The sequence below is a fragment of the Musa acuminata genome, chromosome BXJ3-2 (genome assembly GCF_036884655.1).
Source record: "Musa acuminata AAA Group cultivar baxijiao chromosome BXJ3-2, Cavendish_Baxijiao_AAA, whole genome shotgun sequence".
Lineage (NCBI taxonomy): Eukaryota > Viridiplantae > Streptophyta > Magnoliopsida > Zingiberales > Musaceae > Musa > Musa acuminata.
The window spans coordinates 21,784,463-21,800,254 of NC_088350.1; the positions used below are offsets into that span (position 1 = coordinate 21,784,463).

General features: G+C 36.8%; 2 protein-coding genes across 2 annotated transcripts; one reads left to right on the forward strand and one right to left on the reverse strand.

Annotated features, from left to right (window-relative positions):
• The first annotated feature begins 1,292 nt into the window (after positions 1-1,292).
• Positions 1,293-5,335, forward strand: LOC135631867 (protein farnesyltransferase/geranylgeranyltransferase type-1 subunit alpha-like). The gene is made up of 5 exons (XM_065139896.1): positions 1,293-1,576; positions 2,670-2,779; positions 3,002-3,122; positions 3,409-3,504; positions 4,699-5,335. Exons 1-5 carry the CDS (start codon positions 1,340-1,342, stop codon positions 5,131-5,133), a joined length of 999 nt encoding a protein of 332 aa, XP_064995968.1. The 5' UTR covers positions 1,293-1,339; the 3' UTR covers positions 5,134-5,335.
• Positions 5,336-11,907: 6,572 nt separating this feature from the next.
• LOC103969696 (protein LURP-one-related 8-like) lies at positions 11,908-14,505 on the reverse strand. Its single transcript, XM_009383327.3, has 3 exons — positions 14,154-14,505; positions 12,446-12,682; positions 11,908-12,378 (listed from the first exon to the last, which is right to left on the reverse strand). The coding sequence occupies exons 1-3, from the start codon at positions 14,475-14,477 to the stop codon at positions 12,250-12,252; spliced, it is 690 nt and encodes a 229-aa protein (XP_009381602.1). The 5' UTR covers positions 14,478-14,505; the 3' UTR covers positions 11,908-12,249.
• Between the last annotated feature and the right edge of the window lie 1,287 nt (positions 14,506-15,792).

A 15,792-nucleotide genomic window follows, 5' to 3' on the forward strand; every position in this document is an offset into this window, starting at 1 on the left:
TTTAAAAAAAGTGACTACATTATTATTCTCTTTGGAATTACATGGAAGATTGAAATCAAATCATTTAGGGAACACATAAACAAATAAACACATCCCAATGAGGAGATCGAGAGTATTACCAGCCGACATGATGGGCACTTTGCTCCAAAATCTGCACATCTCAAGCTCATCAGGAACAGTGATGGATGGAGCAAAAAACAGCAACTGTGATAGCAGATGTGTCCACATGCATCAGAAACAACATCCAGTAGAGATTCCTGCAACATGTCCACTATGATTGCAATATGAAGGTTTAAGTTACTTTTGTGATGAGTTATTGTTTACTTGGGAAGTATCTTAGCTTCTAAAAGGTTCAAACTACTTCATAGATTAGCACATCCATTATAAGTATGGATTCACTTAAGAAAAAGTAGGAAGAGAAATCCTTGATGGATTAGAATTTGTTGCTCTAAATATTTCATGTATTTTTAATTTTCGATGAAGAAGTAAGATACGAGGAAATACTTCCAATACTCTTACATTTCTCTTTACTAGATTTAGAAATACTGAAAGAAAAGATATACGAGGAGATTGGTTCATATTATGAAAATTTTGATTTTTTTTCTATGGACATATGTAACAAATGTCAAGCCACTTAGTTGATCTTCTAATATGTTTCTTAATTAATTTTATGATTATTAATGAGGCGGCCAAAGGATATTGACAATTAAAAAAACACGATATCATGACAATGGTTGCTTGCTAACATTCATACAGTTTTTTTATAGGAACTTAGAGAATACAAAACTAGGCTTTGAATGCTAAGACGATCATCAAATCAAATTTTCGACACTGAAAGTCATTTTGATTTTGAATCCTTGCACACACCGAGAATTTTTTAATAACATGAATCTTTTTTTTGAATTTTTTTTATAATAAAAAAAAATACGTTCGTCGTCGTGAGATCTGTCCGACACATCGGTACATCATTGGGCAAACTACTGGTATCTGTCTATCAAATCACACAACATAAAATGTATATTATTGGGATGATAAGTATATATAATTTTGATATCTGTCCAACGAGAAATATATTATCGTTACAAAGGCATATTTCCATCTCGATTTGGTGATGAGATGACCGACGACTTCGTCTGGTCGTATGGAGTGAGCCGGAATCGAACCGTGTTGCTTTAAGATTGGTGCTGCTAAGCAGGCCTTCCGAGCCGTGTATGGTCCACGACAAAAGCCCAACAATCGAAAGCCCAGCTCACTCGTCGCTTTCCTCCCTCGCCTTCTGGCCCGTCAAAACCCTAGGTGTAGGATCGATCGGTTCGGTTCCGAGGTTCTCTCCTCCTCGATGCCGTCCTCGGATGACGAAGTCGATCGGATCCCTTTGAGTGCGCGGCCGGAGTGGTCGGACGTGAGGCCCGTCCCGCAGGACGATGGCCCCAACCCGGTCGCGCCCATCGCTTATCGCGATGACTTCCGGGAGACCATGGACTACTTCCGCGCCGTGTATCTCGCTGACGAACGGAGCCGCCGCGCCCTCGACCTCACCACCGAGGCCATCGGCATGAACCCTGGCAACTACACCGTGAGCTTTTGTTCTTTCCCCTCGTAATCTCAGTTGTCCTGAGATCGATAGATACTGGGGAAAAGTCTTCCGAAGATGTATTTTTCTTGTTAAGAGGGAAAATCCAGAAGCTTTTGGTGGAAACCTTTATACAAGTTCATTTAGTTAAACAAAGGCCTTTCTTTTTTAGCAAGGAAGATGGTGGATGGATCTGCCGAACCGATCTTGAATCACATGCATCTCATTCTATTTAACGTTGATTTCTGAGAAAAGACTCACCATGTTATTTAGTGCCTTAGGTAGCTGCTTGAGCTGAAGTCGGAGTGATATTTCTTTTGCGGAGGCAGATTTAATGTGGTTCAGAGGCTCTAGTTTTGTGAAGAGATTTCCTCAAAAGTTCGTACATCAATTGTGGTGCAAAGATAGAAAAAGAAGCAACTGAACTTGTGTTCTTTTCTTTTGTGCAAGTAGGATCCGTTATAGCATCACCTTGGATAGCATACCTAAAATTGGATTTAGTGTGGACAACTATCTGTTGATATGCAACTTACGGATCATTTTTTGTTAAATTGAGAATTATTGGTATTATTGGCTTCTTTGGTAATTCTGAATTTCTGATACTGCTGTTCATGCCATTAATTTGATTTTGCACCATGATCAAGGAAAATTGAGATCTAATTTCCTAATATGCTTATTCAGGCTTTAGTTATCTCCTATCTTCTTGTTTTTCTGGATTACACATCATCTAGACTTTCTTTTCATGCTAGAGGGCATTACTCAAATTCATTATATTGCATTTTTACGGATACAAACATAAAGTGAGACCTTTCCTAATGATCTGTGCGCTATATTACTGTATTATCCACAGAAGTTTGTTTCTGTAGTGTTAGCTGTTTATGCTTTAGGTCATGCATCCACTAAGTTATGCAGTTAAGTACTTAAGTTACTATTTGTCATGTTTGTACATTACAGTCTGGGGCATATCTCACTTTTTAACATGTTTCTTGAATATTAAGAACTATTTATTTTGCTGCCTTTATTTTGGTTTCTCTCTTTTTCTTCGCTGTTTATGCTGGATCTTCTTATTTGATATCAAATAAAACAATGCAAATAGGTCTGGCACTTCAGACGCGTTGTGCTCGAGTCATTAAATGCAGATTTACATGAGGAAAGGGATTTTCTAGACCGAATGACTATGCGCAACGCCAAAAATTACCAGATCTGGTGAGTGTTCACATCATAAGCCTATTATTCTGGTATCAAGAAAAACATTCATCCATCTTGATAGATTTAGTTTTTGGCACATATTCTCTTAATGTCTCATAAGATTTCACTTGGCTATATATATATTTTTAATTTTTACACTGTTCTAAAAAGAAGTAATGGCAGTTCATCTGGGAGAATTAGCTTGCAACTTGTATGCTAATGATTATATATGTCATGTAGGCACCACAGGCGGTGGCTTGCTGAGAAATTGGGCCCAGAGGTTGCAAATAAGGAACTTGAATTTTCTAAAAATATACTTGATCTAGATGCTAAAAATTATCATGCCTGGTCTCATAGGCAGGTAATTTAACTACTTTCTCTTCCCCTCTCTTTTTCTTGATGTACTTTTGAGTACTGGAATGTGTTGAATTTATACTATCTTAATTTACTCAACATCTAAATCAAAACCAAGTCGAAAGGCTGATCAAGGGGTCTCAAACCTAGAATATCCTGAATTGTGCTCACTGAGAATGTACTTTATTTTTGTACAAGCTGATTTGATCCTTCAAACGCAGGTGATGAAGGATGACCTCTGTCAATGTTTATCCAATACTAATGTTGGACCTTGTTATTCTCTTCCAATGCAGTGGGTGCTTCAGTCATTAGGTGGCTGGGAAAACGAGCTTGGCTACTGCTGCATGCTTCTTGAAGATGACATTTTCAACAATTCAGCATGGAATCAGGTTGACTGCTACAGGGTCCAGTTATTATACGTAGCTATTTTAGATCTGTTCAGCTATTGCTTTATGCCATACTTTTCTCTTGATCTGTATATTATTAATCTTGAGAATGGCTTAGTTGACATAACTATTTGCATTTCTTATAGAAATCATTAGATTTAAGCCAGTAAATTGAAATTTAGTGCCTTCTGTTTGTTAGAAAATTTCTTATCTTAAACATAGAATAGACTATTTGATAACATTATTTTGACATGCTTTAGTTTAGTGTTCGGGAGACATTCCTGTTACCTTATAAGTACCCAAGGTACTTGTATTTTTCAATTCGTGCTGTATAAAACCTACTCCAAATAATGGGAGCTTGTCGATTGAGCTGGTGTCCCTTAGTTTGACAAGTAGTCTTTCCTTTGTAAGTCTGATTGATGAAACCTGGTGATTTTGAAAGAGTAAAATGGAGATTCAAGCAGGAGATCACAACATTGAGCTGTAAAATTTATGGACTACAACCACCATAAATCTCAAAATTTGTCAACTAATGAACTTGCATGACCATACTGCTAGCCTGAAAATTCTTTAGCTTGTAATTTGAGTTCTATGGTATGCACCATCTTCCTAAGATCATCACTTTATTATGGAGCAAATTTGCACCTCAAAGAATCTAGTAAACCTAAAAACCAATTGCTATCGAGCCTTGGTCAGATAGGTAAAGCTTGGTTCTTACCCTTCTGATTAGTATTAAAACGTGGGACATGTGCATGTGAATCATGCTTGTTAGTTTGTGCGTGCTCTGGCACTGACCGACCTTTTTACCTTTTTTTTTGTGGTAGCAGTTTTTTTTCCATTGATGTTAGAATCATTAAACAGCTTTAGTCTTTAGAAGGTTGTTTGCCTTTTGCTACGTATCACATATCATAAGGCACAAATTCTCATTTAACTCATTCATTATCCAATTGTATGTTCTGTTGGCAAGTATTTTCCTGAAAGTGCTAATGCCCAGTGTTTTGCTCTTCATAGACTATCATGTTTCAGTTAATTAAGGTCCAAAATGCATAGGTAATTTACATAATTAGGGACTAATATGATTGTTTCTTTACTCTACGATTGTTTCCTCGAGTATATATATCCATATCTTAGAATGTGACTTCCCTTGTCATTTATAGAACAAATCCAAGTCCCTTATTAACTGTTGATCTGCAACAGCGGTACTTTGTCATCACAAGATCTCCGCTACTGGGAGGCCTACAGGCCATGAGAGATTCTGAAGTAGGCTACACAACAGAAGCCATCTTAGCTAACCCGCTAAACGAGAGCCCTTGGAGATACCTTCGAGGACTGTACAAGGGCGACACCAGCCAGCTAATAAGCGACAACCGAGTATCTGAATTGTGCCTGAAGGTCCTGAAGACAAGCAACAGCTGCCAATTTGCATTAAGCCTGCTCCTGGATCTTCTTTGTTATGGTTTCCAACCATCCGAAGAACTCAGGGCAGTAGTCGAGGCTTTGAGAAACTCTGAACAGGACACAGAAAGCAGTAAGTTAGCCGCTACGGTGTGCCTCATCTTGGAGATCACGGATCCAATGCGATCGAACTACTGGGCGTGGCGTAGGAATAATCTTCCTAGTCAAGTTTGTTAAACTTTCCTAGGGTCCAGGCTAACTTTCCACTCCTGTTTCATCAATTTGTGTGGTCCGTAAAGTCCAGGTGATGGATCAGCTATGGAGTCACTGCTCTTTGGATTTCGCCTCTCATACAGAGAGCCCGTCAGAAACATATTACTCTGTCACGTGATTAGTTGTATCTTTGTTGATCTACCATGGTTTTGTGCTACTTGTTCAAGATGATGCAGGTCTAGAGTCTGCATGCCGTTAATACATTACCGCCTTAACTCAATCCTCCAAAAAGACCAGAGCAAAAGACAGCAGCACCTCTTCTCTCTGTCATCCTTTTTGTGTCACAGTATAAATGGATTGATCGAGCTCCGGATTAAGTGGGTCGAATCGATTGTATTCCAGAAAACCCGACCCGTTATCATTATTCTTTATCGGTAAAATGATGATGGATATGTTTACCATGAATCTGAGTCCAAATCCCTACTCCAAACTCATGCTAAATCGAATCGAGATGTCCGATGCAGTTTGAACGGATCAGGTAGTTTGGGATCCGACCCGCTGTGGGATACTTCCTTCACTATTACCCGGATCCAAATCCGATGGACCTTTAGATCCGATCTCGCAGTCCCCGAACGTGAACCCACCCTCCGATATGTACCCGCAAAGCCTTCCCATGGCCATCTAGACCAGCTGTCCCCTCCGCCAATGTTACGGCGGAGCTCTCCCCCTCGCCTTCTGCCTCGCGTTTCTATTCTTTTCTTCAGCTTCGGATCATTGACCATCGCATCTTTGTGGCAACCAGGGAGGGAGGAGGGAGCTTCGGATTATGATCCGACGTATGAATGTGTTGTGCGTGTGCGGGATGATCCTTGTTGCTCAGCATTAGCTTGGTCTTTGTTGGGATGAAGTGTTTTTTTTTTTTATATGTATGCTTGCTTTGTTTAGATGGCCATTGAATTCAATGATTTACGCACTCATGGTTGCAGGAGGTTCAATCACTTTTTCCCAGTATTATATGTTTAATTTATGTGTATAGTGATGTTTAGACATTAAGGTTTCAGGTTCGGTGGCGATCAAGATGTAATTGGATGAATTATAAGAATGTTGGAAGCAATTATCTCTTATAGAAGTTAGCCTTGTAATTTAGTTATTATATATCTCTTCAAATATGAAACTGTTCATTGTTTAAGTTTTAATTGCGACATTTCTTCAGAACCATGGATCCTAGAAAACATGACAATCATGATTGACTTTGCTTCCTTTGTGAATGAATATATCTTATTATAAAAACGTAATGTTAATCTTGTTTGGAGTATATGGATCAACATCACACACTGATTTATGACAGAGAGCAAGTTAGTTAGTCTTGGTCTTTTTGACCAAGAAACTGAATCATTATTCTTAATTTTGGAGAAATTGAGAGACAGAAGTAAAGAATTAAAGCCTCAAACAGGCTAATCATCAACTACCATCACAAGGTGGCACTTATACTCACGAAACAGCACAAGAAAGAAAAAGAAAGAAGACCCTGAGGACTGAAGAAGGTGAAATGATCCAAGCCCAATGACAGGGCGGCCTTTTTAGCTTTTGTCATCATTTATGTTTTTTTTTAATACTCTTAAAGTACAAAATAGAAACAACATTTATGATTTGTTGTGTGTGTTTCTTGTCTATTTGTTCTTGAAAAGTTCATTTGACGATACGTCACCACCACCGATATCTGTTTTGTCCTTAGGATTATCAAGTTGATTTTTTACCTCTGTTCATCAAACTCTCTAATTCATTTGATCATACACATACTGAATCTTGTCCTTTCCTCAAGAGGAATGTTAGACACTATGTGTGCTATCTGTTCATTAGAATTCCAGAAGCAGAAAGTATCTGGAACTGAAATTTTGGAACATTATGTAAGCAATTTGAAGAACCAACAACTTGATCATGTTTGTTTCAGTTATTTATAAGTTTTTAATTATATACGAAAAAATGCTAACGATAAAAAAAATCTAAATACAACCTTATCAAGGAGTAGCCAACTCTGAACTGATGTTACAGTTAATCATCTATATTTGGTGTTTCCTGTGCCAGATTCTTTTATACAATAGAAGCACCTAATCCTTATATCAACTTGGTGTTTCTGGGGCCAGTCACAATTCTGTGAATCAGTTCCATGAACTGAAGGTTTGTGTAATTACTTGTGACTCCATGCTTCAGAATATAGGGAAAGTTTCATGACCATAGGAATGATTCATGTACACCATTGATCAAATCCTAATCTTGATGGAAGATTAACCTTGTTGATGAAGCCTATAGTTTTAGAGAAACCTGGTCTGTGTAAGACTCAATCAACAAAAATGATTCCCTAGATTGAATCCAAGGCTTCGCCCAATCTCTGAAGATTTGGACGCATCCACAACAAGCCGTGATGTTCCAACTATTTGTGATCGGTTGTATGAATCTTCTCCTGCCATTGAGCTCATGGTTACACCCTGTAATGTACTGAAATTATAATAACAAACAAAGTTCTATTAAATTGTCTTGCCTTACCCAATGCTGTTTCATTAGCTGACCAAATTCTGCTATTGTTTTCACTGATACAATTTCATCCTCATCCATTTTTCATTTTTAAACACCCTTGGAGTCTCTTCTTTAATCTCCTTTTTGCCATATGATGTACATGGTCAAGCTTGATATAGTTCTGCTTGCAACTAATTCCAAACTGATACAGGTTTTGTCCATTTTGCATTCTTGATATGCTGTTTAATAAATTTGTGGAGTGTTCAATTTTGAACATTTTTGTTCTACTTCATTGATAAATTAGTGTATCCTTTTTCCTATTGGTCTTCATGTCAGTCTTACAATTACCCTTAACTGCAATCTGTTGGATGTTATCTAATCATAATATCTTTTTGAAGTTTAGTGCATTTCTTTGTAAGAGAAAAACCTTATATGCTTAGAATTACATAACCCTTTTATATATTAAGGAGACATACATAGAATTTGCCAGTAACATTCACTTCCTCAAGAACCTGATGCAGTAGCCCTTTTCATACTGCACATGGTATAAGGTATTTGTTTTTCCTGTATCTTAGGGAAAGCTTCCTTTTCTAGAGATGTCATGAACATGTTAGAAAATATATCACTATTCAAGGACTATCAGCTTTTCCTAGAGTCATCAGAATTGAATTACTCATGATACTGATCTGGGCCCTCTTTACATGAGCAGCTACTATGGCTTTGTTGCTTTTTGTTGTTTTTATTTAAAATCTAATATCTAAATGTGATTTAAGTGTCTCACATGATTATGAAGTTGCTGAGTCAAACTTACCAATCTATAATTTCTTGGTTTATATCATTTTCAGCAAACAGCAGGAGCAGAGCTGAGTGGAGCACCCCCAAGATATTTCTGTATGCTCCTATTTTTACTTTAATTCATCGCCATCACCTTTTCCCTTCTCTTCTGGTGCACAAATTTGGATCCACTCCTGATATTTTGTAGATTTCCTATTTTTGACATGATCTGTCTGATTTCTGTACATTGGAATATAAATTTATCAACAACACTGGACATGTGGGAACCTAGACCTTTGAAGATATAGTTCTCTTGGAACACCAATAACACATTATCGACTAAAGCTATTGTACTTGATTGTCAGGAGCATTTGTTTATGATGAGATTCTCACCAGTACAAATTTACTATCTGAGGATTCTTTGGACTAATCTGGGGGCTATTCCAGCATCCAGGATAGACTTTAAAGCAAGGAGAAAATAACACAATTGGTGTTGGAGATGTTGGAGTCGTTGGCTGATGTTTGGACACAATGGAAAAACTGAGGTTGTAATATTCTAGCCTATTTTCTCTTGTTTTGGTGGTACAGAATCCATAGCGTTATCGCCAACTGGATCAGATGAAAATGGTGACATGATGATGATGGTGCAGTGGACATTCTTAAGCATATCCACCTCCTCACTTCTGTTCAAGGAACTGTCTACTTTATCAAACATAGACTTCATCTCATTGCTGAGTAGTCTTTATGCAGTTGAATGCACAACGAGCACATTTTTTCAAAGAGAGAGAGAGAATCACATTCATGTACATCTCAGATTCCCTGTTCAGCAGATTCAAGCTTTAATTGCTCATACCAGCCTGGTGGAAAGCTAGGGGAAGTGTAAGCTTTTACTTACTGATTCCTTTTTTATTCCTTGTATTCACCATTATAATGCCATTTATATTGATATTAGTAGTGGCAATTTTCCTTTTTAAAATCGAGCTGAAAAGTTATTCTCTTGATGATATTTGAGTGACAGCTTTGCCTTCCTGTCCTTTTATGAAATTTTAATGCAGAGGCCAGCTGGTAAGAATCTTCATGCAAAGTTGATGTCCATGTCCAAGCATCAAAATCATCGCTACTGAAGGTTAAGCTTCAGTCCTTCTAATCTGTTAGTGAAGTCAGTGTTTCATGGTCTTTTCATATGACATTGTCATGATATTGAAAGTATTAGATTGGACTATTGCACTTTTTCTATTAAATTAATAAGTGACCATGACTCTTAAGGGTAAATCATCAAGGACAACTAAGTCTGGTATGCTTCAACTTTAGATTTCTCTTTTGAGCAGGTTTTCATCAATAAAGTCCTTTTGTCATGCTTGCTAGTCTCTGCTAACCAGTCAAAATAACCATGTCATTCTGTAGTGTAAAGAAAGTACAGTGTGACCTTATTTTAAGGGAAAAAGAGACTTAGCTTGTGACTTCAATCTGCAGGTCAGATGATGGGTGAAGCATGGATAATGTTTTTTACACAAGTGCTGTCCGATGAGGAGGAATCTGCTCCATGGTCCATCTAAACCTATTGGGCATCCTTTATATATTATATTTCTGAGGGACCAATGACCATTCTTGGAACCTTATTCTGCAGGGTCAAAATTAAGTTATCATCTAAGCACTGTTGGCAGATATTTAAAGTCCAGCCAACCAAATGTGGCTCACTTCATGGCACATGAATGAAAGATCAAGTCAATGAAGTTAAGCTTCTTCTACACTCTGGTAAGTTGGTTGTCTTTAAGAATCCACTCAGTCATCATAACTTGACCTTTTAATTCTTCTACATTTCTTGGGAAATTGTAGCTACTAGCTTGGTCATCATGGTGGTCAAAGTTAGTTCAAGATCAAGTTTTTGACTTGATATGGGAAAGGCTCCCTTCCTACCATCTCAAATAGTAACAGAGCATATAAAATTCAAGTACAAGGAGCCACTTTGAAGTAAGTTTCTCTGATCCACATTCTCTTCAGGATTATGATAATATAATTCACTTAAGTCATTGGATGTGCAAACTCTTCAGAACTCATCTCTCAATCTTCTCCATGTCACCATTAGAACAAAACACATGACTCTTAGCATGTTCTTTTATCATCTTAAAAAGAATTATTAAGAATATGTATCATGTCTCATCTAACGACTTAAACTTTTAGATGAAATTGACAATAACTTTTAGGATATATTCAGATCATTTTTAGGTTATATTAAAAAATAATTAATTCGAGTATGTGTCTTATATTGACTTAAACTTCTAGATGAAATGATAATGTTATTTTTTTTAAATAATTATATATATACTCTGTTATTTAAGTGAGTGACCACAAATTTTAATAGCTTGGGCTAGTATGTATTTTATCATCTCGTTGTTGGTTTAGATTTGATGTGTGAATGAAACTCAAATATATGGTATGGTGCAAGTCCAAGTGAAGAATGAATACTGTATGAATATTTTTAATTAATGATGAGAAAAGAAGGATAGATATATGATTCGAACTTATGGTACAATTTCAAGGATTTGATTGAGTTACTGCAAGTCCCAAAAGCTTAAGTTCTCGGGAAAAGATTAATATAATGGATGAGAATTTGATTGCATCAAGTTGAGCTCTTGCAACACTGGCTGAGTAACGTAGAAGCACAAGCAATACAAATGTAGAGACTGTAGGATGAACCTGACACATATGAGTTGCTGAAGCCCAAACATTCCACACGATCCAAATCAATCCATGCGAAAGCTGCAAAAAGGCTTTTGCTTCTCCTTCAGCAACTTCAATCGCCTTCACCCCTTTTTCTGTATCATTTGCATGGAGAAGTCTCTCCTTCTTCCTTTCACCCTTCCCGGTCTCAACTACTAGCATTTTGGAATCACTCTACTTCCAACCTCCAGCAAACTGTCGTGCTACCATGGATGAACCCTAAATCCTTTATCACATGTCTGTATGGAGCTGGCTAAGTTGTTCATCTTTATCTATGAAGTCTTTTGTCTAGTTATGTTTGTGCACCTAAGTTTACGCTTTTATAAAGTGAAGTTATAAGGAGATTGATCGCATTGCTAATGAAGAACCAGCTATGTCTGTGAACTGTGATTGATGATAATTAACACACATGGCAAATCAGGCAAAATGATGCATGTGTAGATTACATTTTGATTGATGACATTGAAGTATCCGCTTATGTCCCATTCAAAGAAAACTTTTTGGTTGATTGATTGACTGACCCATGGCATCTCAAAAGCACATGTACAGTATATTTGAATCAACAACTAACAACTAGTAAGCAAGGATTGTAAAAGAAAAAAAAGGGATTTGATTCTAGAAAGAAAACAATCCTTTTAAAATTTTATTCAATTTGTGGGATTTTGAGCAATTAGATCCAGTAACTTGATAAGTCTGACTTAAGCTAATAATATTAGCTTGCTTCGTGTACGCGTAAACCTTTCTTTTGCCTAACCCAGATTTATTTGACATCCTCATCATGCTCAATACTTTGTTTATCCTGCTCTCATTTTTGACATCTGATTCAATAGGATAATTGATACATCATTGATAAAAAATATATAAATATGAGGTAATAATAATAGACTAATCTAACCCTGAGTACCTTCATAACTATCCTTTCATCAATACATATATATTTATATTTACAACAAATGAAGATAATTCCTTCTTGTATGAGCTGCTGCAATAATCATCTGTCTACGATACGATGTGTACAATCACTCTTGCTTATTATCTATCTCAAGCACATCTTCACATCCTCGTCTTCCTCATATACCATCATGTACAATCCAGGAATATCTAACTCTCTTCAATTCAATCAGTCCATGATCATCCCATGGAGTTTGTGATCATAATCATTGCCATTGCCAATGCCTGATCCATCCCAGGCTGCACCCTCAGAGTTAGAACATCCTTGTCAAGTAGCTTCTTTGCCATGGATCCATATTTCCTACTAACCTGTCAAAAGGAGACAAGGAAAGCTTAAGACTGTGATGGATCAAGATGTGGAGAGAACAGTTGGTACCTCGGCCACCAGTGTGTTTGCAGCAGACTGATAGATCTTGGAGCATTCCTTCTCGCGGGACCAGCTCATTCGATAACCTAATAATGGCTGGAATCCATCTTGGGTGAACATGGAGATGGTGCAGCTGTGGCTGCCCAAGTCCTTGGTTGCTTTGAACAGTGGGCTTTGCTCTCTCACCATGTCTTCAACATCTTTGTCACCCTTGTAAGCCTCCCAACTCTCCTTCAAGTTCAGAATCTGTCAAACCATGGATGATGATCAGCTGCTTAGGTACCATTAGGGATGTTAGGTGGTTTTTGGATTGGACCAAATTATATGGATGACAAAGAAATCAAGTATTGAAAGATTCTTCTATAAATGTCTTATGTAAACCAAGGCTTTGGTAAGGATGTATACTAGAAAAAGACTTTTAGTGCCACTAGGATTTTCTTGTATGAGATTTATACCAAAGATTGTACAAGGAGATTTTTGTTTAGATTTAGGTTAATAAACAAAAAAATTGATTCTTCTATGAATATCTTATGTATATTAAGACTCGGTAAGGACAACACGTATAAGAAAAAGACTTATAGTGCTATTAGGATTTTCTCTAGAGTATATGTTGAGAAAAAAATTCTTTACAATTTATAAAAGAAAGTGTACAAGGATATTTTAGTTTAGATTCTTCTTGTATAACAAAATAATAATAATTTTTCTTTGTAGAGGTAGACATCTCATGTGTTTGCTATTTAAGGTTTGTGTTCCATTGTTGGTTCTATGGTTTAATATTGTTGTTTCGAGTGTTGAATGTGGAAACTGAACGAGGAGGTGTCGGTTTGAATCAGATACCAATGACTGCAGGAAGAAGAAGAAGAAGAAGAAGAAGAAATGTTGATGTCTTGAAGAACAAACACGCATGCATGTTTGATCTTTCTTTTTGTGGTTTTTAAGGCTGTATATATTCTGAGTAAGATGGATATGCTTATCTTTCTACTGTATGAATTGATCTTTCTACTGTATGATTTGATGTGGGCATGAGGAGGTGGCATCAATAGAAGGGTAGATCAATGGGTTTGTCACTGTAAGATTGCTACTTCTCAGCTTGTCCATGTTTATGATGCTTGTCTTCATCATATGGACAGTGTAATCTTTCATTCTATACATGAGAGAGAGAGAGAGAGAGAGAGATTCTTGGATATGTCAACATTAAGGAAACAGTGGTCGTGTTCATGATGTGGGATAAAACATAAGTTTTCTAAAGTCCATGGAACCATCAGGTGAAAAATGGTGCACTCTAAAGGAGAAGACCGCTGTGTTTGTGAAAGCATTGATTGATGTCGCTGATGTTATGGATATCAAAAATTGGGAGTATGCATAAATCCTTTTTTGTGCTTCGCTCATTTTGTGAGTTTGGTCTTATTTCTCTATTTAATAGGTCTACAGAAGTTATGAGTGTGTTGTTGGTGTTCCTACACATTATTGAAGTATGCATCATAATTTTGATCATCAAAATGATTTGGTTTTTAGGAAGAAGAAGAAGAAGAAGAAGAAGAACAATTTTGCCATGTATATATATATATTACTGAGATCGCCTACTGCTCTCATTTCATATCGTCAGATGAATCTCCCGATAAACCGACAACAGGCACTATTCAATCATGCACGGTCAGCTGATTTCAGTGGGGGAGAGAGAGAGAAAGAGAGAGAGAGAGAGAGAGAGAGGGGTGACCTTGCGACAGCGGCGGACGGTGAGGAGGACATGGCCGGCGCAGTCCATGAGCACAGCCTGCTGCCGCCAGTTGTGGGCGTAGTTGTCGACGCGGAAGACCATGCGGCCGTCGGCGTCGTCGTAAACGGTGTAGCCGTGGCTGTTGAAGAGCAGCGACTTGCACCACACAGTGAGCCGCACCGGCGCCGGCGAGCATAGCTCCGGGAAGAACTCCCCGCTTCTCCTCGTCGCCGCCCGTCTTCCACCATCACCCACCCGATCCTCCATCGCATTCTCCTCTTTCTTCTCCTTCTCGTTGTTGTTGCCTCCTTCGGTGGCCTCCATCAGCAGTCAATAATAGTAGTGGCGGACCTCGAACCAACCCCACCCCCACCCTTTTCTTATAAGCTTTTCCTTGTAGTTGTAGTTGTAGTTGTCGTTGAGAGCATGCATGCCATTTTCACTACTTTTTTTTACTTTCTTTCATATATATATATATATATATATATATATATATATATATATATATATATATATATATATATATATATATATATATCCTCCATTAGGAGAAGTTTTACATATCCATCCTTTCAAAAGTTGGGAATAGCATATTTGCACCACCAATTTTAATGAATATATTTCTTCCAATATATAAATCCTCCCTTAAACAGACACAGATTGTCTAAAATATTTTTAAAGAGGTATTAATGTTGATTAAAATTTTAGTATAATTGTGTTGATGTTCAATGGACTTGTGGTTAGTGAATTATTACACAATTGATATATCTCATATTCAAGTTCATGTGAATATTTTATATGTCGTCGTATGGTATATGAATTAAAAATTATTTTTTTTAAAAAAAGGACAAATATTAACTATGACAACATATACGAAAGCTTTCTAATATTTTAAGAATATCGATGCTAAATATAAATTTAGATGAATAAATATAAAAAATATCTTTGGAGAAATATTATGCAACTTTATCATATATATTTATACACACTACATCTATAACAAATTTCTTTTGTTTTTGTTTTTCTTTGTAAGAACGCAAGAAAATATACAATGCTTTGAATACATTCACTTGAATACATGATGGTATACAATAATACCAATACACCGCATACCATCCTGCGTTTACATTAATTATGTCATCAGTCATTGCCGGTGACTCAATTTGTAGCGTCTCCATCAACACATTTCTTGAAATCATGACATAAATACGACCTCTATATAATGGGTCGTACGATGTAATAAACGACATGGAGGGAGAAAAGACCTTAAATAAATATCACAAATAGCACTCTTTAATATATATATATATATATATATATATAAAACATAATATCCTTTCAAAGTTTGGAAAAAGCATATTTGTCCTTGCAAAGTAAAATACAACATATATATATAATACCTTTAATATAAAAGACAATGAAAGTTTCAACTAACTAAATGCCAGACAGCTAAATCAGACAAACTCACAACCATGTATTTAGAAAAAAATATAAAAATCACCGATTTATACACACATTATTTATCTTACATTAACTGATTCAGTCACATCCACCCCTCTACTATTTGGGCGGTATGTTCTTTTTGTTTTACTCCTTCCGTTGATAGATTAATACTATGTAGGAGGACATCATGCACAGA

Coding starts and splice junctions, on each gene's coding strand:
- LOC135631867 (XM_065139896.1), top strand. CDS start 1,340: ATGCCGTCCTCGGATGACGAAGTCGATCGGATCCCTTTGAGTGCGCGG. Junction 2,780..3,001: donor GCCAAAAATTACCAGATCTG/GTGAGTGTTCAC, acceptor TATGTCATGTAG/GCACCACAGGCGGTGGCTTG. Junction 3,123..3,408: donor ATGCCTGGTCTCATAGGCAG/GTAATTTAACTA, acceptor CTTCCAATGCAG/TGGGTGCTTCAGTCATTAGG.
- LOC103969696 (XM_009383327.3), bottom strand. CDS start 14,477: ATGGAGGCCACCGAAGGAGGCAACAACAACGAGAAGGAGAAGAAAGAG. Junction 12,683..14,153: donor CCGTCCGCCGCTGTCGCAAG/GTCACCCCTCTC, acceptor ATGGTTTGACAG/ATTCTGAACTTGAAGGAGAG. Junction 12,379..12,445: donor CAAACACACTGGTGGCCGAG/GTACCAACTGTT, acceptor TCCTTTTGACAG/GTTAGTAGGAAATATGGATC.